The 16,011-nt window shown below is 49.7% G+C and overlaps 1 protein-coding gene across 2 annotated transcripts; it reads left to right on the plus strand.

The window, feature by feature from the left end:
• Positions 1–30: 30 nt before the first annotated feature.
• Positions 31–15,991, plus strand: RAVER1 (ribonucleoprotein, PTB binding 1). 2 transcript variants are annotated; one of them, XM_072919995.1, is made up of 14 exons: positions 31–282; positions 737–803; positions 2,757–3,190; positions 4,414–4,449; positions 6,633–6,824; positions 8,898–9,009; positions 9,094–9,173; positions 9,319–9,397; positions 11,244–11,371; positions 11,615–11,699; positions 12,293–12,363; positions 13,215–13,343; positions 14,207–14,272; positions 14,358–15,991. In XM_072919995.1, exons 1-14 carry the CDS (start codon positions 67–69, stop codon positions 14,499–14,501), a joined length of 1,839 nt encoding a protein of 612 aa, XP_072776096.1. In that variant the 5' UTR covers positions 31–66; the 3' UTR covers positions 14,502–15,991. The 2 variants fall into 2 exon arrangements, with proteins under 2 accessions (XP_072776096.1, XP_072776095.1); XM_072919994.1 differs by lacking the exon at positions 4,414–4,449 and having other exon boundaries at positions 2,757–3,226.
• Positions 15,992–16,011: the final 20 nt, after the last annotated feature.

Raw genomic sequence — 16,011 nt, forward strand, 5'->3', positions numbered from 1 at the left:
TCATAGCGGAGCTCTCCTCCAATGAGAAGCGGCGTTGTTGGCGTGGCGGGCAGCGGCGGGGCCAAGATGGCGGCGGCGCTGGCGGTGCCCGGGGCCGCGGCCGCTCCCGGGGCCGCTCCCGGGGCGGCGGCGCCGCCGGCGGGGCCCAGCCTGGCCCCGGAGGAGGAGCTGCCGCCGCTGGAGCCGGCCGAGGTGCGGAGCCGCCTGGAGCACAGCGAGCGGCAGTTCCGCAACCGGCGGAAGGTTCTGATCCGCGGTTTACCGGCGGACGTCAGCAACCAGGTGAGGGCGGAACCGGGAACGGGGGAAACGGGGAGGGAAACGGGCAGGGAAACGGAGCCGCGAACCCAGCCCGGATCTGCCTTCCCGGCCTTTACCTGCTCTGCCTCCAAATTCCCGTTTTTTACCCCCCCAAAAAAACCGGGAATTCACCGAATATCCACCGGGAATTGCCCAAAAATCCCACCTGAAAATTCCCAAAAATCCACCGGGAATTGCCCAAAAATCCCACCTGAAAATTCCCAAAAATCCACCGGGAATTGCCCAAAAATTCCCCGGGAATTGGCCAGAAATAAATCCCGGGACAAAGCCCGGAATATCAAACTGGGGACATCCCCAGGGTGGAAAATTCGGGATTTTTGCGAACAACTCCAGGATTTTCCATTCCCTCTGCCCCGATTTTTGGTTTCCTTTTCCCCCTTTTCCGTGGAAAATCCCATTTCTTTCCTTTTCCCAGGATATCCACGAGCTGCTGAAGGATTATGAGCTCAAGTATTGCTTCGTGGACAAGCACAAGGGCACAGGTGAGGAGCAGATTCCAAAGAAATCCTGGAAAATCCGGGAAAAGGGAAGAGTCACGGATCATTCCCCATTCCTCCTTTTCCCCCAGGAATTATTTCCCAAATCCCCTTTTTTTCCCAGGAATTCTTTCCAAAATCCCCTTTTTTCCATGATTCTTCCCCATTTCCAAACCTCTTTTTCCCAGGAATTCTTTCCCTTTCCCAAATTCCTTTTTTTCCATGGATCCTCCCCATTCCCCCTTTTTTCCCATGAACCTTCCCCTTCCTAAATCCCGTTTTTTCCATGGATCCTTCCCATTTCGAAACCCCTTTTTTTCCATTTGTCCCCCCATTCCCAGTCCCATTCCCACCCTCATCCCTCCCCATTCCCAACCCCATTCCCACCCCCATTTCTCCCTGTTTTCCCCCCATTCCCAACCCCATTTCTCCCCCGGTTTTCCCCCATTTCCCCCCCATTCCCACCCCCATTTCTCCCCCATTCCCACCCCCATTTCTCCCATTTTTCCCCCCATTCCCAACCCCATTTCTCCCATTTTTTCCCCCATTCCCAACCCCATTCCCCCTCATTCCCACCCCCATTTCTCCCCTGGTTTTCCCCCATTTCTCCCCCATTCCCAACCCCATTTCTCCCATTTTTTCCCCCATTCCCACCCCCATTTCTCCCCTATTCCCACCCCCATTTCTCCCCCTATTTCCCCCCCATTTCCCCCCCATTCCCAACCCCATTTCTCCCCTGGTTTTCTCCCATTTCTCCCATTTTTTTCCCCCATTCCCAACCCCATTTCCACCCCATTCCCACCCCCATTTCTCCCCTATTCCCACCCCCATTTCTCCCCCATTCCCAACCCCATTTCTCCCCCCATTTCCCCCCATTCCCATCCCGATTTCCCCCCATTCCTCCCCCATTCCCAACCCCATTTCTCCCATTTTTTCCCCCATTCCCAACCCCATTTCTCCCCCATTCCCACCCCCATTTCCCCCCATTCCCAACCCCATTTCTCCCCCGATTTCCCCCCATTTCTCCCCCATTCCCACCCCCATTTCCCCCCATTCCCAACCCCATTTCTCCCATTTTTTCCCCCATTCCCAACCCCATTTCTCCCCCATTCCCACCCCCATTCTCCTCCAATTCCCCCATTCCCACCCCCATTTCTCCCCTGCTTTTCCCTCATTTCTCCCCCATTCCCAACCCCATTTCTCCCATTTTTTCCCCCATTCCCAACCCCATTTCTCCCCCATTCCCAACCCCATTTCTCCCCCATTCCCACCCCCATTTCCCCCCCAATTTCCTCCCATTTCTCCCCCATTCCCAACCCCATTTCTCCCATTTTTCCCCCATTCCCAACCCCATTTCTCCCCCATTCCCAACCCCATTTTTCCCCCCATTCCCACCCCCATTCCTCCCCCATTTCTAACCCCATTTCTCCCATTTTTCCCCCCATTCCCACCCCCATTTCTCCCCCATTCCCACCCCCATTTCTCCCCCATTCCCACCCCCATTTCCCCCCAATTTCCTCCCATTCCTCCCCCATTCCCAACCCCATTTCTCCCCCATTCCCAACCCCATTTCTCCCATTTTTTCCCCCATTCCCAACCCCATTTCTCCCTGGATTTCTCCCCATTTTTCCCCCCATTCCCACCCCCATTTCCCCCCATTCCTCCCCCATTCCCAACCCCATTTCCCCCCATTTCCCCCCCATCTCTCCCCCATTTCCCCCCCCATTTCTCCCCATTTCTCCCCCATTCCCAACCCCATTTCCACCCCCATTCCCACCCCCATTTCTCCCCCATTCCCAACCCCATCCCTCCCCATTCCCGACCCCCATTTCCCCCCATTTCTCCCCCATTCCCAACCCCATTTCTCCCATTTTTCCCCCCACTCCCAACCCCATTTCCCCCCCATTTTCCCCCCCATTCCCCCCATTCCCCCCCATTCCGCTCTCTCTCTCCCCGCAGCCTTCGTCACGCTGCAGACGGCCGAGCAGGCGGCCTCGGCCATCGAGCGGCTGCAGGGCTGCGCGCTGCGGCGGTGCCCGCTGCGCCTGCAGCTGCAGCCCAGCGAGGCCGTGCTCTGCGTGGCCAACCTGCCCCGCCTGCTGCGGCAGCCGCAGTTCCAGGAGCTGCTGCGGCCTTTCGGCAGCCTGGAGCGCTGCTTCCTGGTCTACAGCCCGGCCAGCGGCCACTCCAAGGGCTACGGCTTCGTGGAGTTCATGAAGAGGGAGGCGGCGGCGCGGGCGCGCTGCGAGCTGCAGGGGCGGCGCCTGGGCAGCCGGGCCCTGCAGGTGCATTGGGTGGATGCGGCGCAGTTCGGCCCCGAGCAGCTGCACTCCAGGTGTCTGTGCGTGGACAGGCTGCCCCGCGGCTTCTGCGACCTGCAGGCGCTGCGGGAGGTGTTCGAGAGGGTCTGTGTGCCCTCCTTCTGCCAGGTGGGGTCTGGGGTTTGGGGTTTTGGGGGGTCAGAGAGGGTGTTTGGGGTCTGGGGTTTGGGGTTTTGCGGAGTTTTGGGGTCACTGAGGGGTTTTGAGGGGGTTTGAAATGGTCAGAGAGGGTGTTTGGGGTCTGGGGTTTGGGGTTTTGGGGAGTTCTGGGGTCACTGAGGGGGTTTGGGGGGGTTTGGAATGGTCAGAGAGGGGTTTGGGGTTAGGGAAAGCAGGCACAGGTTGCCCCGGGGATTCAGCAACCTGCAGGAGGTGATCGAGAGGGTCTGTGTGCCCTCCTTCTGCCAGGTGGGTCTGGGGTTTGGGGTTTTGGGGTCACTGAGGGGTTTTGAGGGGCTTTGGGGGGGTTTGGAACGGTCAGAGAGGGGTTTGGGGTGAGGGAAAGCAGGCACAGGCTGCCCCGGGGATTCAGTGACCTGCAGGCGCTGCGGGAGGTGTTCGAGGGGGTCTGTGTGCCCTCCTTCTGCCAGGTGGGGTCTGGGGTTTGGGGTTTTGGGGAGTTTTGGGGTCACTGAGGGGCTTTGGGGGGGTTTGGGGTGAGGGAAAACAGGGACAGGCTGCCCACGGTGTTCGAGGGGGTCTGTGTGCCCTCCTTCTGCCAGGTGGGGTCTCAGAAGGGTTTTGAGGGGTCAGAGAGGGTGTTTGGGGTCTGGGGTTTGGGGTTTTGGGGAGTTTTGGGGTCACAGAGGGGTTTTGAGGGGGTTTGGAATGGTCAGAGAGGGGTTTGGGGGGTTTGGGGTGAGGGAACTCAGGCACAGGCTGCCCCGGGGCTTCTGTGACCTGCAGGCGCTGCGGGAGGTGTTCGAGAGGGTCTGTGTGCCCTCCTTCTGCCAGGTGGGGTCTGGGGTTTGGGGTTTTGGGGAGTTTTGGGGTCACTGAGGGGTTTTGAGGGGGTTTGGGGGGGTTTGGAATGGTCAGAGAGGGGTTTGGGGTGAGGGAAAGCAGGCACAGGCTGCCCCGGGGATTCAGCGACCTGCAGGAGGTGTTTGAGAGGGTCTGTGTGCCCTCCTTCTGCCAGGTGGGGTCTCAGAGGGATTTTGAGGGGTCAGAAAGGGTGTTTGGGGTCTGGGGTTTGGGGTTTTGGGGAGTTTTGGGGTCACCGAGGGGGTTTGGGGGGGTTTGGGGTGAGGGAAAGCAGGCACAGGCTGCCCCGGGGATTCAGCGACCTGCAGGAGGTGTTTGAGAGGGTCTGTGTGCCCTCCTTCTGCCAGGTGGGGTCTGGGGTTTGGGGTTTTGGGGAGTTTTGGGGTCACTGAGGGGTTTTGAGGGGGTTTGAAGGGGTTTGGAACGGTCAGAGAGGGTGTTTGGGGTCTGGGGTTTGGGGTTTTGGGGGGGTTTTGGGGTTAGGGAAAGCAGGCACAGGCTGCCCCGGGGCTTCTGTGACCTGCAGGCGCTGCGGGAGGTGTTCGAGAGGGTCTGTGTGCCCTCCTTCTGCCAGGTGGGGTCTGGGGTTTGGGGTTTTGGGGGGGTTTGGGGTCACTGAGGGGGTTTGAGGGGCTTTGGGGGGGTTTGGAACGGTCAGAGAGGGTGTTTGGGGTCTGGGGTTTGGGGTTTTGGGGGGTTTGGGGTGAGGGAAAGCAGGCACAGGCTGCCCCAGGGCTTCTGTGACCTGCAGGAGGTGTTCAAGAGGGTCTGTGTGCCCTCCTTCTGCCAGGTGCGGTCTGGGGTTTGGGGTTTTGGGGAGTTTTGGGGTCACTGGGGGGTTTTGGGGGGGTTTGGGATGAGGGAAAGCAGGCACAGGCTGCCCCGGGGATTCAGCGACCAGGAGGTGTTTGAGAGGGTCTGTGTGCCCTCCTTCTGCCAGGTGGGGTCTCAGAGGGGTTTTGAGGGGTCGTAGAGGGTGTTTGGGGTCTGGGGTTTGGGGTTTTGGGGTCACAAAGGGGTTTGGGGTGAGGGAACTCAGGCACTGGCTGCCCCAGGGCTTCTGTGACCTGCAGGCGCTGCGGGAGGTGTTCGAGAGGGTCTGTGTGCCCTCCTTCTGCCAGGTGGGGTCTGGGGTTTGGGGTTTTGGGGAGTTTTGGGGTCACTGAGGGGGTTTGGGGGGGTTTGGGGGGGTTTGGAATGGTCAGAGAGGGGTTTGGGGTGAGGGAAAGCAGGCACAGGCTGCCCTGGGGATTCAGCGACCTGCAGGAGGTGTTTGAAAGGGTCTGTGTGCCCTCCTTCTGCCAGGTGGGGTCTCAGAGGGGTTTTGAGGGGTCAGAAAGGGGGTTTGGGGTCTGGGGTTTGGGGTTTTAGGGGGGTTTGGGGTGGGTTTTGGGGGTTTTGGGGTCACAGAGGGGTTTGGGATGAGGGAAAGCAGGCACAGGCTGCCCCGGGGATTCAGTGATCTGCGGGAGGTGTTTGAAAGGGTCTGTGTGCCCTCGTTCTGCCAGGTGGGGTCTGGGGTTTGGGGTTTTGGGGAGTTTTGGGGTCACCGAGGGGTTTTGAGGGGGTTTGGAATGGTCAGAGAGGGGTTTGGGGGTTTGGGGTGAGGGAAAGCAGGCACAGGCTGCCCACGGTGTTCGAGGGGGTCTGTGTGCCCTCCTTCTGCCAGGTGCGGTCTGAGAGGGGGTTTGGGGTTTTGTGGGTGTTCGTCCCCTCACTGTCCCCCTGTCCTGCCCCCGTTTGTCCCCTCACTGTCCCCCTGTCCTGTCCCCGTTTGTCCCCTCACTGTCCCCGTTTGTCCCCTCACTGTCCCCGTTTGTCCCCTCACCGTCCCCCTGTCCTGTCCCCGTTTGTCCCCTCACTGTCCCCGTTTGTCCCCTCACTGTCCCCGTTTGTCCCCTCACTGTCCCTTTGTCCTGTCCCCGTTTGTCCCCTCACTGTCTCCGTTTGTCCCCTCACTGTCCCTGTTCATCCCCTCACCGTCCCCCTGTCCTGTCCCCGTTTGTCCCCTCACTGTCCCCATTTGTCCCCTCACCGTTCCCCTGTCCTGTCCCCGTTTGTCCCCTCACTGTCCCTGTTCATCCCCTCACCATCCCCCTGTCCTGTCCCCTCACCGTCCCCTCACTGTCCCCATTTGTCCCCTCACCGTTCCCCTGTCCTGTCCCTGTTTGTCCCCTCACTGTCCCCGTTTGTCCCCTCACTGTCCCCCTGTCGTGTCCCCGTCTGTCCCCTCACTGTCCCCGTTTGTCCCCTCATTGTCCCCGTTTGTCCCCTCACTGTCCCCCTGTCCTGTCCCCGTTTGTCCCCTCCTGTCCCCGTTTGTCCCCTCACTGTCCCCCTGTCGTGTCCCCGTCTGTCCCCTCACTGTCCCCGTTTGTCCCCTCATTGTCCCCGTTTGTCCCCTCACTGTCCCCCTGTCCTGTCCCCGTTTGTCCCCTCACTGTCCCCGTTTGTCCCCTCACTGTCCCCGTTTGTCCCCTCACCGTCCCCATGTCCTGCCCCCGTCTGTCCCCTCTGTCCCCGTCCCCAGCTGGCCGTGGGGCAGGACGGGCAGCCCCAGGGTTTCGCCGTGCTGGAGTTCGAGTCCCCGGAGGCGGCCGAGCGAGCCCAGGAGGCCACGGACGGGTTCCCGCTGGCCGGGCGGCACCTCCGGGTGTCCTTCTGCGCGCCCGGCGCCTCGGGGCCCTGCGCGCTGGCCGCGCTGATGGCGGCGCGGGCCACGGTGAGCCTTCCTCCCTGCTCCTCCTCCTCAGCCTCGCTGGCATCCTCATCGTTACCTTCAGCCTTAACCTTATCTTCATCCTCATCGTTACCTTCAGCCTTAACCTTATCCTTGTATTTATCGTCGTCCTCCTCATTGTCTTCATCCTCATTGTTACCTTCATCCTCAACCTTATCTTCATCATCGTCATTGTCTTCATCCTCATCGTTACCTTCATCCTCAACCTTATCTTCATCCTCATCCTCATCGTTACCTTCAGCCTTAACCTCATCCTTGTATTTATCATCGTCCTCCTCATTGTCTTCATCCTCATCATTACCTTCATCCTCAACCTTATCTTCATCCTCATCCTCATCATTACCTTCATCCTCAACCTTATCTTCATCCTCATCCTCATCATTACCTTCAGCCTTGGCCTTATCTTCATCCTCGTTATCGTCTTCATCCTCATCGTCACTTTCAGCCTTAACCTTATCTTCATCCTCCTCATTGTCTTCATCCTCAACCTTATCTTCATCCTCGTCGTTGTCCTCATCCTCATCATTACCTTCAGCCTTAACCTTATCTTCATCCTCATCGTTACCTTCATCCTCAACCTTATCTTCATCCTCATCCTCATTGTTACCTTCAGCCTCAACCTTATCTTCATCCTCGTCATTGTCTTCATCCTCATCGTCACTTTCAGCCTTAACCTTATCTTCATCCTCATCCTCACCATTGTCTTCATCCTTGTCGTTACCTTCAGTCTTAACTTTAACCTTATCTTCATCCTCATCCTCATCGTTACCTTCATCTTTATCTTTAACCTTAACCTAAATATATTTTCCTGGCCTTAACCTTATCTTCATCCTCATCATTATCTTCATCCTCATCATTACCTTCAGTCTTATCCTTATCTTCGTCCTCATCATTATCTTCATCCTCATCCTCATCCTCATCCTCATCCTCATCGTTATCTTTAACCTTAACCTTATCTTCATCCCCATTCCTGCTGCACCCCAAACCCCGAATCCCAAACCCCAAACCCCGAATCCCAAACCCCAAACCCTGAATCCCAAACCCCAATTCCCAGACACTTTCCCCCTAAAATGTGGCTTTTTTCCCCTTAAAATGTGTTTTTTTTCCCCGCTTTTCCCCCTAAAATGTCGGTTTTTTCCTGCTTTTACACTAAAATATCATTTTTCCCACTTTTTCCTCTAAAACTTAGCTTTTTTCTCTAAAATGTGGCTTTTTTCTCGCTTTTCCCCTAAAATGTCACTTTTTTCCCTAAAATGTCACTTTTTTCTGCTTTTCCCCTAAAATGTACCCTTTTCCCCCACTTTTTCCCTTAAAATATTGCTTTTTTCTCATTTTTCCCCCTAAAATGCCTTTTTTCCCCCATCTTCCACTAAAATATTATTTTTTCCCACTTTCCCCCTAAAATGTGCATTTTTCCCCTAAAATGTCACATTTTTCCCCTAAAATGTGGCTTTTCCCCTAAAATGTGGCTTTTCCCCCTAAATGTGGCTTTTCCCCCACGTTTTCCCCATAAATATCTTTTTTTCCCCCTAAAATGTCACTTTTTTTGCCCGCTTTTTCCCCTAAAATGTCGTTTTTTTCCTGCTTTTACACTAAAATATCATTTTTCCCACTTTTTCCCCTAAAACTTGGCTTTTTCCCCTAAAATGTGGCTTTTTTCTGCTTTTCCCCTAAAAAGTACCCTTTTCCCTACTTTTTCCCTTAAAATATTGCTTTTTTCTCATTTTTCCCCCTAAAATGCCTTTTTTCCCCCACCTTCCACTAAAATATTATTTTTTCCCACTTTCCCCCCTTAAAATGTGCATTTTTCCCCTAAAATGTCACATTTTCCCCTAAAATGTCACATTTTTCCCCTAAAATGTCACATTTTTCCCCTAAAATGTGGCTTTTCCCCCTAAATGTGGCTTTTTCCCCCATGTTTTCCCCATAAATATCATTTTTTCTCCCTAAAATGTCACTTTTTTGCCCACTTTTCCCCCTAAAATGTCATTTTTTCCCCCAAAATGTCTTTTTTTCCCCTTTTTCCCTAAACTGTGGCTTTTTCCCCCGTTCCAGGCGCTGAACCGCGGCAAGGGGCTGCTCCCGGAGCCCAACATCCTCCAGCTGCTGGGCAGCCCCGCCTCGCTCCCGCTGCTGCTGCACCCCCTGCTCCAGGGCGCCAAGCAGGGTAATTTGGGCAATTTCGGGGCAAATTTCGGGGATTTTGGGCAATTTTGGGCGATTTCCCCCCCGTTTCCTCCTTTTCCCGCAGGAATTTTGGGCGCCGCTCCCCCGCTGCCGCTGCTGCCGGCCCCGGCGCTGCTGCGGCTGGCGCTGCACGGCCGGGCTCAGGTGGGCTGAAATCCCCAAATTTCCCCCCAAATCCCGCTCCTCCCACCCAAAAACGGAATTTCGGGATTTTTCCTCACGGATAATCTGCTTTGTTTTGGGGGAAAATCGCCTTTTTTTGGGATTTATCTGTCATTTTTCCTCCCAGAAACCGGGAATTTTGGGCGATTCCCCGCTGAGCTCCCTGGTTCAGCCCCCCGGGAAGATCCTGGGGGAGATTCCAGCGGGTAAATCCAAAAATTTGGGTGGAAAACGGGAAAATTGGGGTGGGAAAAGGGAAATTTGGGTGGGAAAAGGGGAAATTTGGGTGGGAAACAGGAAAGTTGGGTGGGAAATTGGGAATTTGGGTGGGAAAAGGGGAAATTTGGCTGGGAAAAGGGGAAATTTGGGTGGGAAAAGGGAAATTTTGGTGAGAAAAGGGAAATTGGGGTGGGAAAAGGAGAATTTGGCTGGGAAACGGGAAATTTGGGTGGGAAATGGGAAATTGGGGTGGGAAAAGGGAAATTTGGGTGGGAAAAGGGGAAATTTGGGTGGGAAACGGGAAAATTTGGGTGGGAAAAGGGAGATTTGGGTGGGAAAATGAAAATTTTGGTGGGAAAAGGGGAAATTTGGGTGGGAAAAGGGAAATTGGGGTGGGAAAAGGGGAATTTGGGTTGGAAACGGGAAAGTTGGGTGGGAAATTGGGAATTTGGGTGGGAAAAGGGAAATTTGGATGGGAAGTGGGAAATTGGGGTGGGAAAATGGGAAATTTGGGTGGGAAAAGGGAAATTTTGGGTGGGAAAAGGGAAATTTGGGTGGGAAAAGGGGGACTGGGGTGGGAAAAGGGAGTTTGGGGTGGGAAAAGGGGGAATTTGGGTGGAAAAAGGGAAATTTTGGTGAGAAAAGGGAAATTTGGGTGGGAAAAGGGAGATTTGGGTGGGAAAAGGGAAATTTGGGTGGGAAAAGGGGGAACTTGGGTGGGAAAAGGGGAATTGGGGTAGAAAAGGGGAAATTGGGGTGGGAAAAGGGAGATTGGAGTGGGAAAAGGGGGAATTTGGGTGGGAAAAGGGAAATTTGGGTGGGAAAAGGGAAATTTTGGTGAGAAAAGGGAAATTGGGGTGGGAAAAGGAGAATTTGGCTGGGAAACGGGAAATTTGGGTGGGAAATGGGAAATTGGGGTGGGAAAAGGGAAATTTGGGTGGGAAAAGGGGAAATTTGGGTGGGAAACGGGAAAATTTGGGTGGGAAAAGGGAGATTTGGGTGGGAAAATGAAAATTTTGGTGGGAAAAGGGGAAATTTGGGTGGGAAAAGGGAAATTGGGGTGGGAAAAGGGGAATTTGGGTTGGAAACGGGAAAGTTGGGTGGGAAATTGGGAATTTGGGTGGGAAAAGGGAAATTTGGATGGGAAGTGGGAAATTGGGGTGGGAAAATGGGAAATTTGGGTGGGAAAAGGGAAATTTTGGGTGGGAAAAGGGAAATTTGGGTGGGAAAAGGGGGACTGGGGTGGGAAAAGGGAGTTTGGGGTGGGAAAAGGGGGAATTTGGGTGGAAAAAGGGAAATTTTGGTGAGAAAAGGGAAATTTGGGTGGGAAAAGGGGGATTGAGGTGGGAAAAGGGAGATTGGGGTGGGAAACGGGAAATTTGGGTGGGAAAAGGGGGAATTTGGGTGGAAAAAGGGGGAATTTGGGTGGGAAAAGGGAAATTTTGGTGAGAAACGGGAAAATTTGGGTGGGAAAAGGGAGATTTGGGTGGGAAAAGGGAAATTTGGGTGGGAAAAGGGGAAATTTGGGTGGAAAAAGGGGGAATTTGGGTGGGAAAAGGGAAATTTGGGTGGGAAAAGGGGAAATTCAGGTGGGAAAAGGGAAATTTGGGTGGGAAAAGGAAAATTTTGGTGGGAAAAGGGAGATTTGGGTGGGAAAGGGGGGGATTTTTGGGTGTCCCCCCACCCATCTTTTTTTCCCTGTTTTTTGGGCTCTTTTCCCAATTTTTCCCTTTTCCTCCCGACTCCCTCATCCCCCCAAAATTTGACTTTTTGGGAATTACTGCCAGGTTTCATTTTTTGGGAGCCTTTTCCCAAATCTGGGCTCTTTTCCAGGTGTGGACGTCGCCCATGGGACCCCCCCGGGCCTGGGGGTCCTCCCAAAATCCATCCCAAAATCCATCCCCAAATCCATCCCCAAATCCATCCCCAAATCCCAGCAGGGCGAGAGCAGAGCCCCCACGGTGAGCAGCCCCCAGCCCCAAATCGCTCAAAAAAAAACCGGGTGGGACCCCCAAAAATTCAGAAAAATTAAGGGTGGGACCCCCAAAAAATCCAGGGTGGGACCCCCAAAGAGTGCAGGGTGGGATTTCCCAAAAATCCGGGATGGAACTCCCAAAAAATCTGGGATGGGCCCCCCCAAAACCCCTCTGGGACCCCCCAAACCCCTTTGGGACCCCCCTGAGCCCCCCAAATTCCCCCCCCAGGTCTCTCTCCTGGGGGAGCCCCCCAAAAATTGGAGGATCCCCCTCAATCCCTACCTGAACCTGCAGAGTCTCCTGCCCGCGCCCGGTGAGTCCCCAAATTCCCTTTTTTTCCCCAAAAAATTCCCTTTTTCCCCAAAATTTCCCTTTTTTTCCCCAAAAATGTCCCTTTTTTCCCAAAAATTTCCCTTTTTTTCCCCAAAAATGTCCCTTTTTTCCCCAAAATTTCCCTTTTTTCCCCAAAAATGTCCCTTTTTTCCCCAAAATTTCCCTTTTTTTCCCCAGAAATTTCCCTTTTTTTAACCAGTCCCACCATTTTATTTTATTTAATTTATTTTATTTTATTTTATTTTATATTTTATTATTTTATTTTATTTAAATGTAATTTAATTTTTTTGTTTCTTTTTTTTTATTATTTTTAAAGATTTATTTTATTTTATTATTTTAGTTATTATTTTAAACCATCATTTTATTTTTATTTTATTATTTTATTATTTTACTTTAAAATATTAAATTATTATTTTATTTTATTTTATTGGTTTTTTTAATTATTTAATTTAATTTAAATTTATTTTATTTTATTTAATTTTATTTTATTTTATTTTATTTTATTTTATTTTATTTTATTTTATTTTACTTTGTTTTATATTTTATTATATTTTATTTTATTTTCTATTTCAGGCAAGGCCTTTAAGCTGAACCCCGGGGTTTTGGGCCCCCCCCCGACCGACTCCTTCGCCACAGAATTCCCGGTGAGGGGAAATTTTGGGTTCAAATTTGGAATTTTTTTCGCAATTTTAAATTCAGGATAAAACCCCCAAATTCTGCTTTTTTAGCCAATTAAATTTTTTTTAGGCAATCCCAAAAAAATTTGTGATATTCGGGTGTTTTTGGGGGGAAATGGGATTTTTGGGGTTTTTTTGGGGGGGGAAATTTGGGATTTTTGGGGTTTTTTTGGGGGGGGAAATTTGGGATTTTTGCATTAAATTTGTGATTTTTGGGGGGGGTTTTTTGAGGATATTTGGGATTTTTGGAGGGTTTTTTTTGGGAAAATTTGAGATTTTATGGGGGTTTTGGGGGGACATTTGGGATTTTTTTTGGGGAAATTTGGCATTTTTGGGGGAAATTAGGAATTTTGGGATTTTTTGGGGGGAAATTTGGGATTTTGGGATATTTTTGTCGGAGAAATTTGGGATTTTTGGGGTTTTTTTGGGAAATTTGGGATCTTGGGGTTTTTTTGGGGGGGAAATTTGGGATTTTTGGGGTTTTTTTGGGTGAAATTTTGGATTTTTGGGGAAATTTGGGATTTTTGGGGTTTTTTTGGGAAAATTTGAGATTTTATGGGGGTTTTGGGGGGACATTTGGGATTTTTGGAGGGTTTTTTTTGGGGAAATTTGGCATTTTTGGGGGAAATTAGGAATTTTGGGATTTTTGGGGGGAATTTTGGGATTTTTTTGGGGGGAAATTTGGGATTTTTTGGGGTTTTTTTGGGTGAAATTTTGGATTTTTGGGGAAATTTGGGATTTTTGGGGTTTTTTTAAGGGAAATTTTGGATTTTTTGGGGTTTTTTTGGGGTTTTCAGCTGCCTGTGCTCCCCTTGCAGGTCTCCTCCTCCTCGGGGTTGGACAGGGGGGCTTTGGGACCCCCAATTCCCCCTTTTTTCTCAGGATCCCCCAATTCCTGCTTCACCTCCGGCCTCCAGGCCGGCCTCAGGCAGAGCCACCTCAGCAAGGTCAGAGCCCTTTTCCCCTCAAGTCCCAAAAAATCGGGGAAAAGTCCCTAAAAATACCTTAAAATCCCATTGAGACCCCTTAAAATCCCTAAAAATGCCTTAAAATCCCATTGAAACCCCTTAAAATCCCATTGAAACCCCTTAAAATCCCATTGAAACCCCTTAAAATCACCTTAAAATCTCCTTAAAATCCCCATAAAATCTCCTTAAAACCTCCTTAAAAACCCCTTAAAATCCCCTTAGAAATCTCCTTAAAACCTCCTTAAAATCCCCTTAAAGTCCCCTTAAAACCTCCTAAAACCCCTAAAGATCCCTTCAAACCCCCTAAAACCTCCTTAAATCCCTTAAAGATCCTTTTAAAAACCCTAAAAATCTCTTAAAGATCCTTTTTAAAGCCCCTGTAAATCCCCTAAAATCCCTTAAAAATCCTTTTAAATCCCCTAAAATCCCTTTAAAACCCCTTCAAACCCCCTAAAATCCCTTAAATATCCCTTTAAAACCCCTTCAAACCCCCTAAAATCCCTTAAATATCCCTTTAAAACTCTTTCAAATCCCCTAAAATCCCTTAAAAATCCTTTTAAATCCCCTAAAATCCCTTTAAAACCCCTTCAAACCCGCTAAAATCCCTTAAATATCCCTTTAAAACCCCTTCAAACCCCCTAAAATCCCTTAAATATCCCTTTAAAACTCTTTCAAATCCCCTAAAATCCCTTAAAAATCCTTTTAAATCCCCTAAAATCCCTTTAAAACCCCTTCAAACCCCCTAAAATCCCTTAAATATCCCTTTTAAAACCCCTTCAAATCCCCTAAAATCCCTTCAAGACCGTTTTAAAACTTTTCTTTTTCCTGTTTTTTCCCCCCAGGCCGTCGCCGTCCCCCCGAGCTCCGACTCCATCCTCACCTTGGCACCTCCAAACTCTCACCCCAAGGTACCAAACCCCCCCAAAAAAACCCCAAAAAACCCAAAAAAAACCCCAAAAAAACCCCAAAACTGACAGAAAATTCTCATTTCAGACCCCCCTGGGACACAAGAGGGGCTTCTCGCAGCTGCTGCCCGAGCCCGAGCCCAGCCCCGAGGGCTCCTACGTGGGGCAGCACTCGCAGGGCCTCGGGGGCCACTACGCCGACTCCTACCTGAAGAGAAAAAGGAGATTTTAGTAGGGGAAAAAATGTTAAAAAACTGACCAAAAAAAACCCCACAAAAATCCCAAAAATTTCCAAAAAATCCCGCAAAAAATCCCCAAAATTTCAAAAAAAATCCTGCAAAAAATCCCCAAAAATTTCAAAAAAATCCCACAAAAAAAACCCCGAAAAACCTCAGAAAATTCCAAAAAACCCAACCAAAAAATCCCAAAAAAAACCCCCAAAGCCACCCAAAAAATAATAATTAAAAAAAAACCCAAAAAATCCCCACAAAAAACCCCGCTCAAAAACCTCAAAAAAATCCCCCAAAAAACCACCAGAAAATTCAAAAAAACCCAACCAAAGAATCCCCACAAAAAAACCCCAAAAAAACCCGCTCAAAAACCTGAAAAAAAATCCCAAAAAAACCCCCCGAAAAAACTGCAGAAAATTCCAAAAAACCCAACCAGAAAATCCCCACAAAAAAACCCGCTCAAAAACCTCAAAAAATCCCCAAAAAACCCAAAGCCATCCAAAAAAAGACCCAAAATTAAAAAAAAAAATCCCAAAAAAAAAAAAATACCCCAAAAAATCCCCACTCAAAAACCTCAAATAAATCCCCAAAAAAAAAACCCCAGAAAATTAAAAAAAATCCAACAAAAAAATCTCCACCAAAACCCTGAAAGAAAACCCCCAAAAACACCCAAAATCCCCAAAAAATCCCTCCAAAAATCCAAAAAAAATCAAACCAAAAATACCCAAAAATAAAAACAATCCCCACAAAAAACACCAAAAAAAATCCGAAAATCCCCTCCAAACCCGGCCTTTATTTTTATGAATATTTTTTTAAGTTTTTGGGATTTTTTTGGTCTTTTTTTGGGTTTTTTTGTGTATTTTTTTTACTTTTTTGGGGATTTTTGGGTTTTTTTTTAAATTTTTCTGAAGCTGTTTTAGGATTTCCAACACCCCTCGAAGAATTTGATGAGAAAACCTGAAATTTTTGGGGAATTTTTTAAATTTTATTTTCAATTTTCTGCCTCCTTCTCCCCAGAGCAGCCCCTGGAGCCCCCCAAATTCGCTCCCTGCCTTAACTGCTGCTTCTGGGGAGAAATTCCCATTTTCCCCCCATTTTTTCCCAATTTCGGGGTTAATTTTTGGGTGAAAATCTCAATTTTTAGGGGATTTTCCCCTTTTTGTTGTTTGAGGTCCAATCTCTCTTTTTAAACATTTCACTGCTTGGTTTTTTTTGCTGTTTTATTTTTATTTTTTAATTGTTTTTATTTTTATTTTGGGGTAAAATTGACTTTTGTTTTAACTTTTTTTTTTTTTTTTAATTCACCGAATTTTCCTCCTTTCTTTTATTTTTGTTTTTTTAGTTTTTTTTTAGGGTAATTTTCCTGAATTTCAGGGTTTTTTCCTCTTTTTGCTGTCAGGGGAATCTTGGGGGGGGTCTGTGTCCCCCCCATCCTCTTCCCTCCCCTCAAACCCCCCCCAGAAAAATAAAATTTTATTTATATTTCTCCTTTTTTTTGGGTTATTTCAGCCT

The sequence above is a fragment of the Taeniopygia guttata genome, chromosome 30, assembly GCF_048771995.1.
Source record: "Taeniopygia guttata chromosome 30, bTaeGut7.mat, whole genome shotgun sequence".
In the NCBI taxonomy this organism is placed as follows: domain Eukaryota; kingdom Metazoa; phylum Chordata; class Aves; order Passeriformes; family Estrildidae; genus Taeniopygia; species Taeniopygia guttata.

Coding starts and splice junctions, on each gene's coding strand:
- RAVER1 (XM_072919994.1), top strand. CDS start 67: ATGGCGGCGGCGCTGGCGGTGCCCGGGGCCGCGGCCGCTCCCGGGGCC. Junction 6,825..8,897: donor TGATGGCGGCGCGGGCCACG/GTGAGCCTTCCT, acceptor CCCCCGTTCCAG/GCGCTGAACCGCGGCAAGGG. Junction 11,700..12,292: donor GAGTCTCCTGCCCGCGCCCG/GTGAGTCCCCAA, acceptor TTTCTATTTCAG/GCAAGGCCTTTAAGCTGAAC.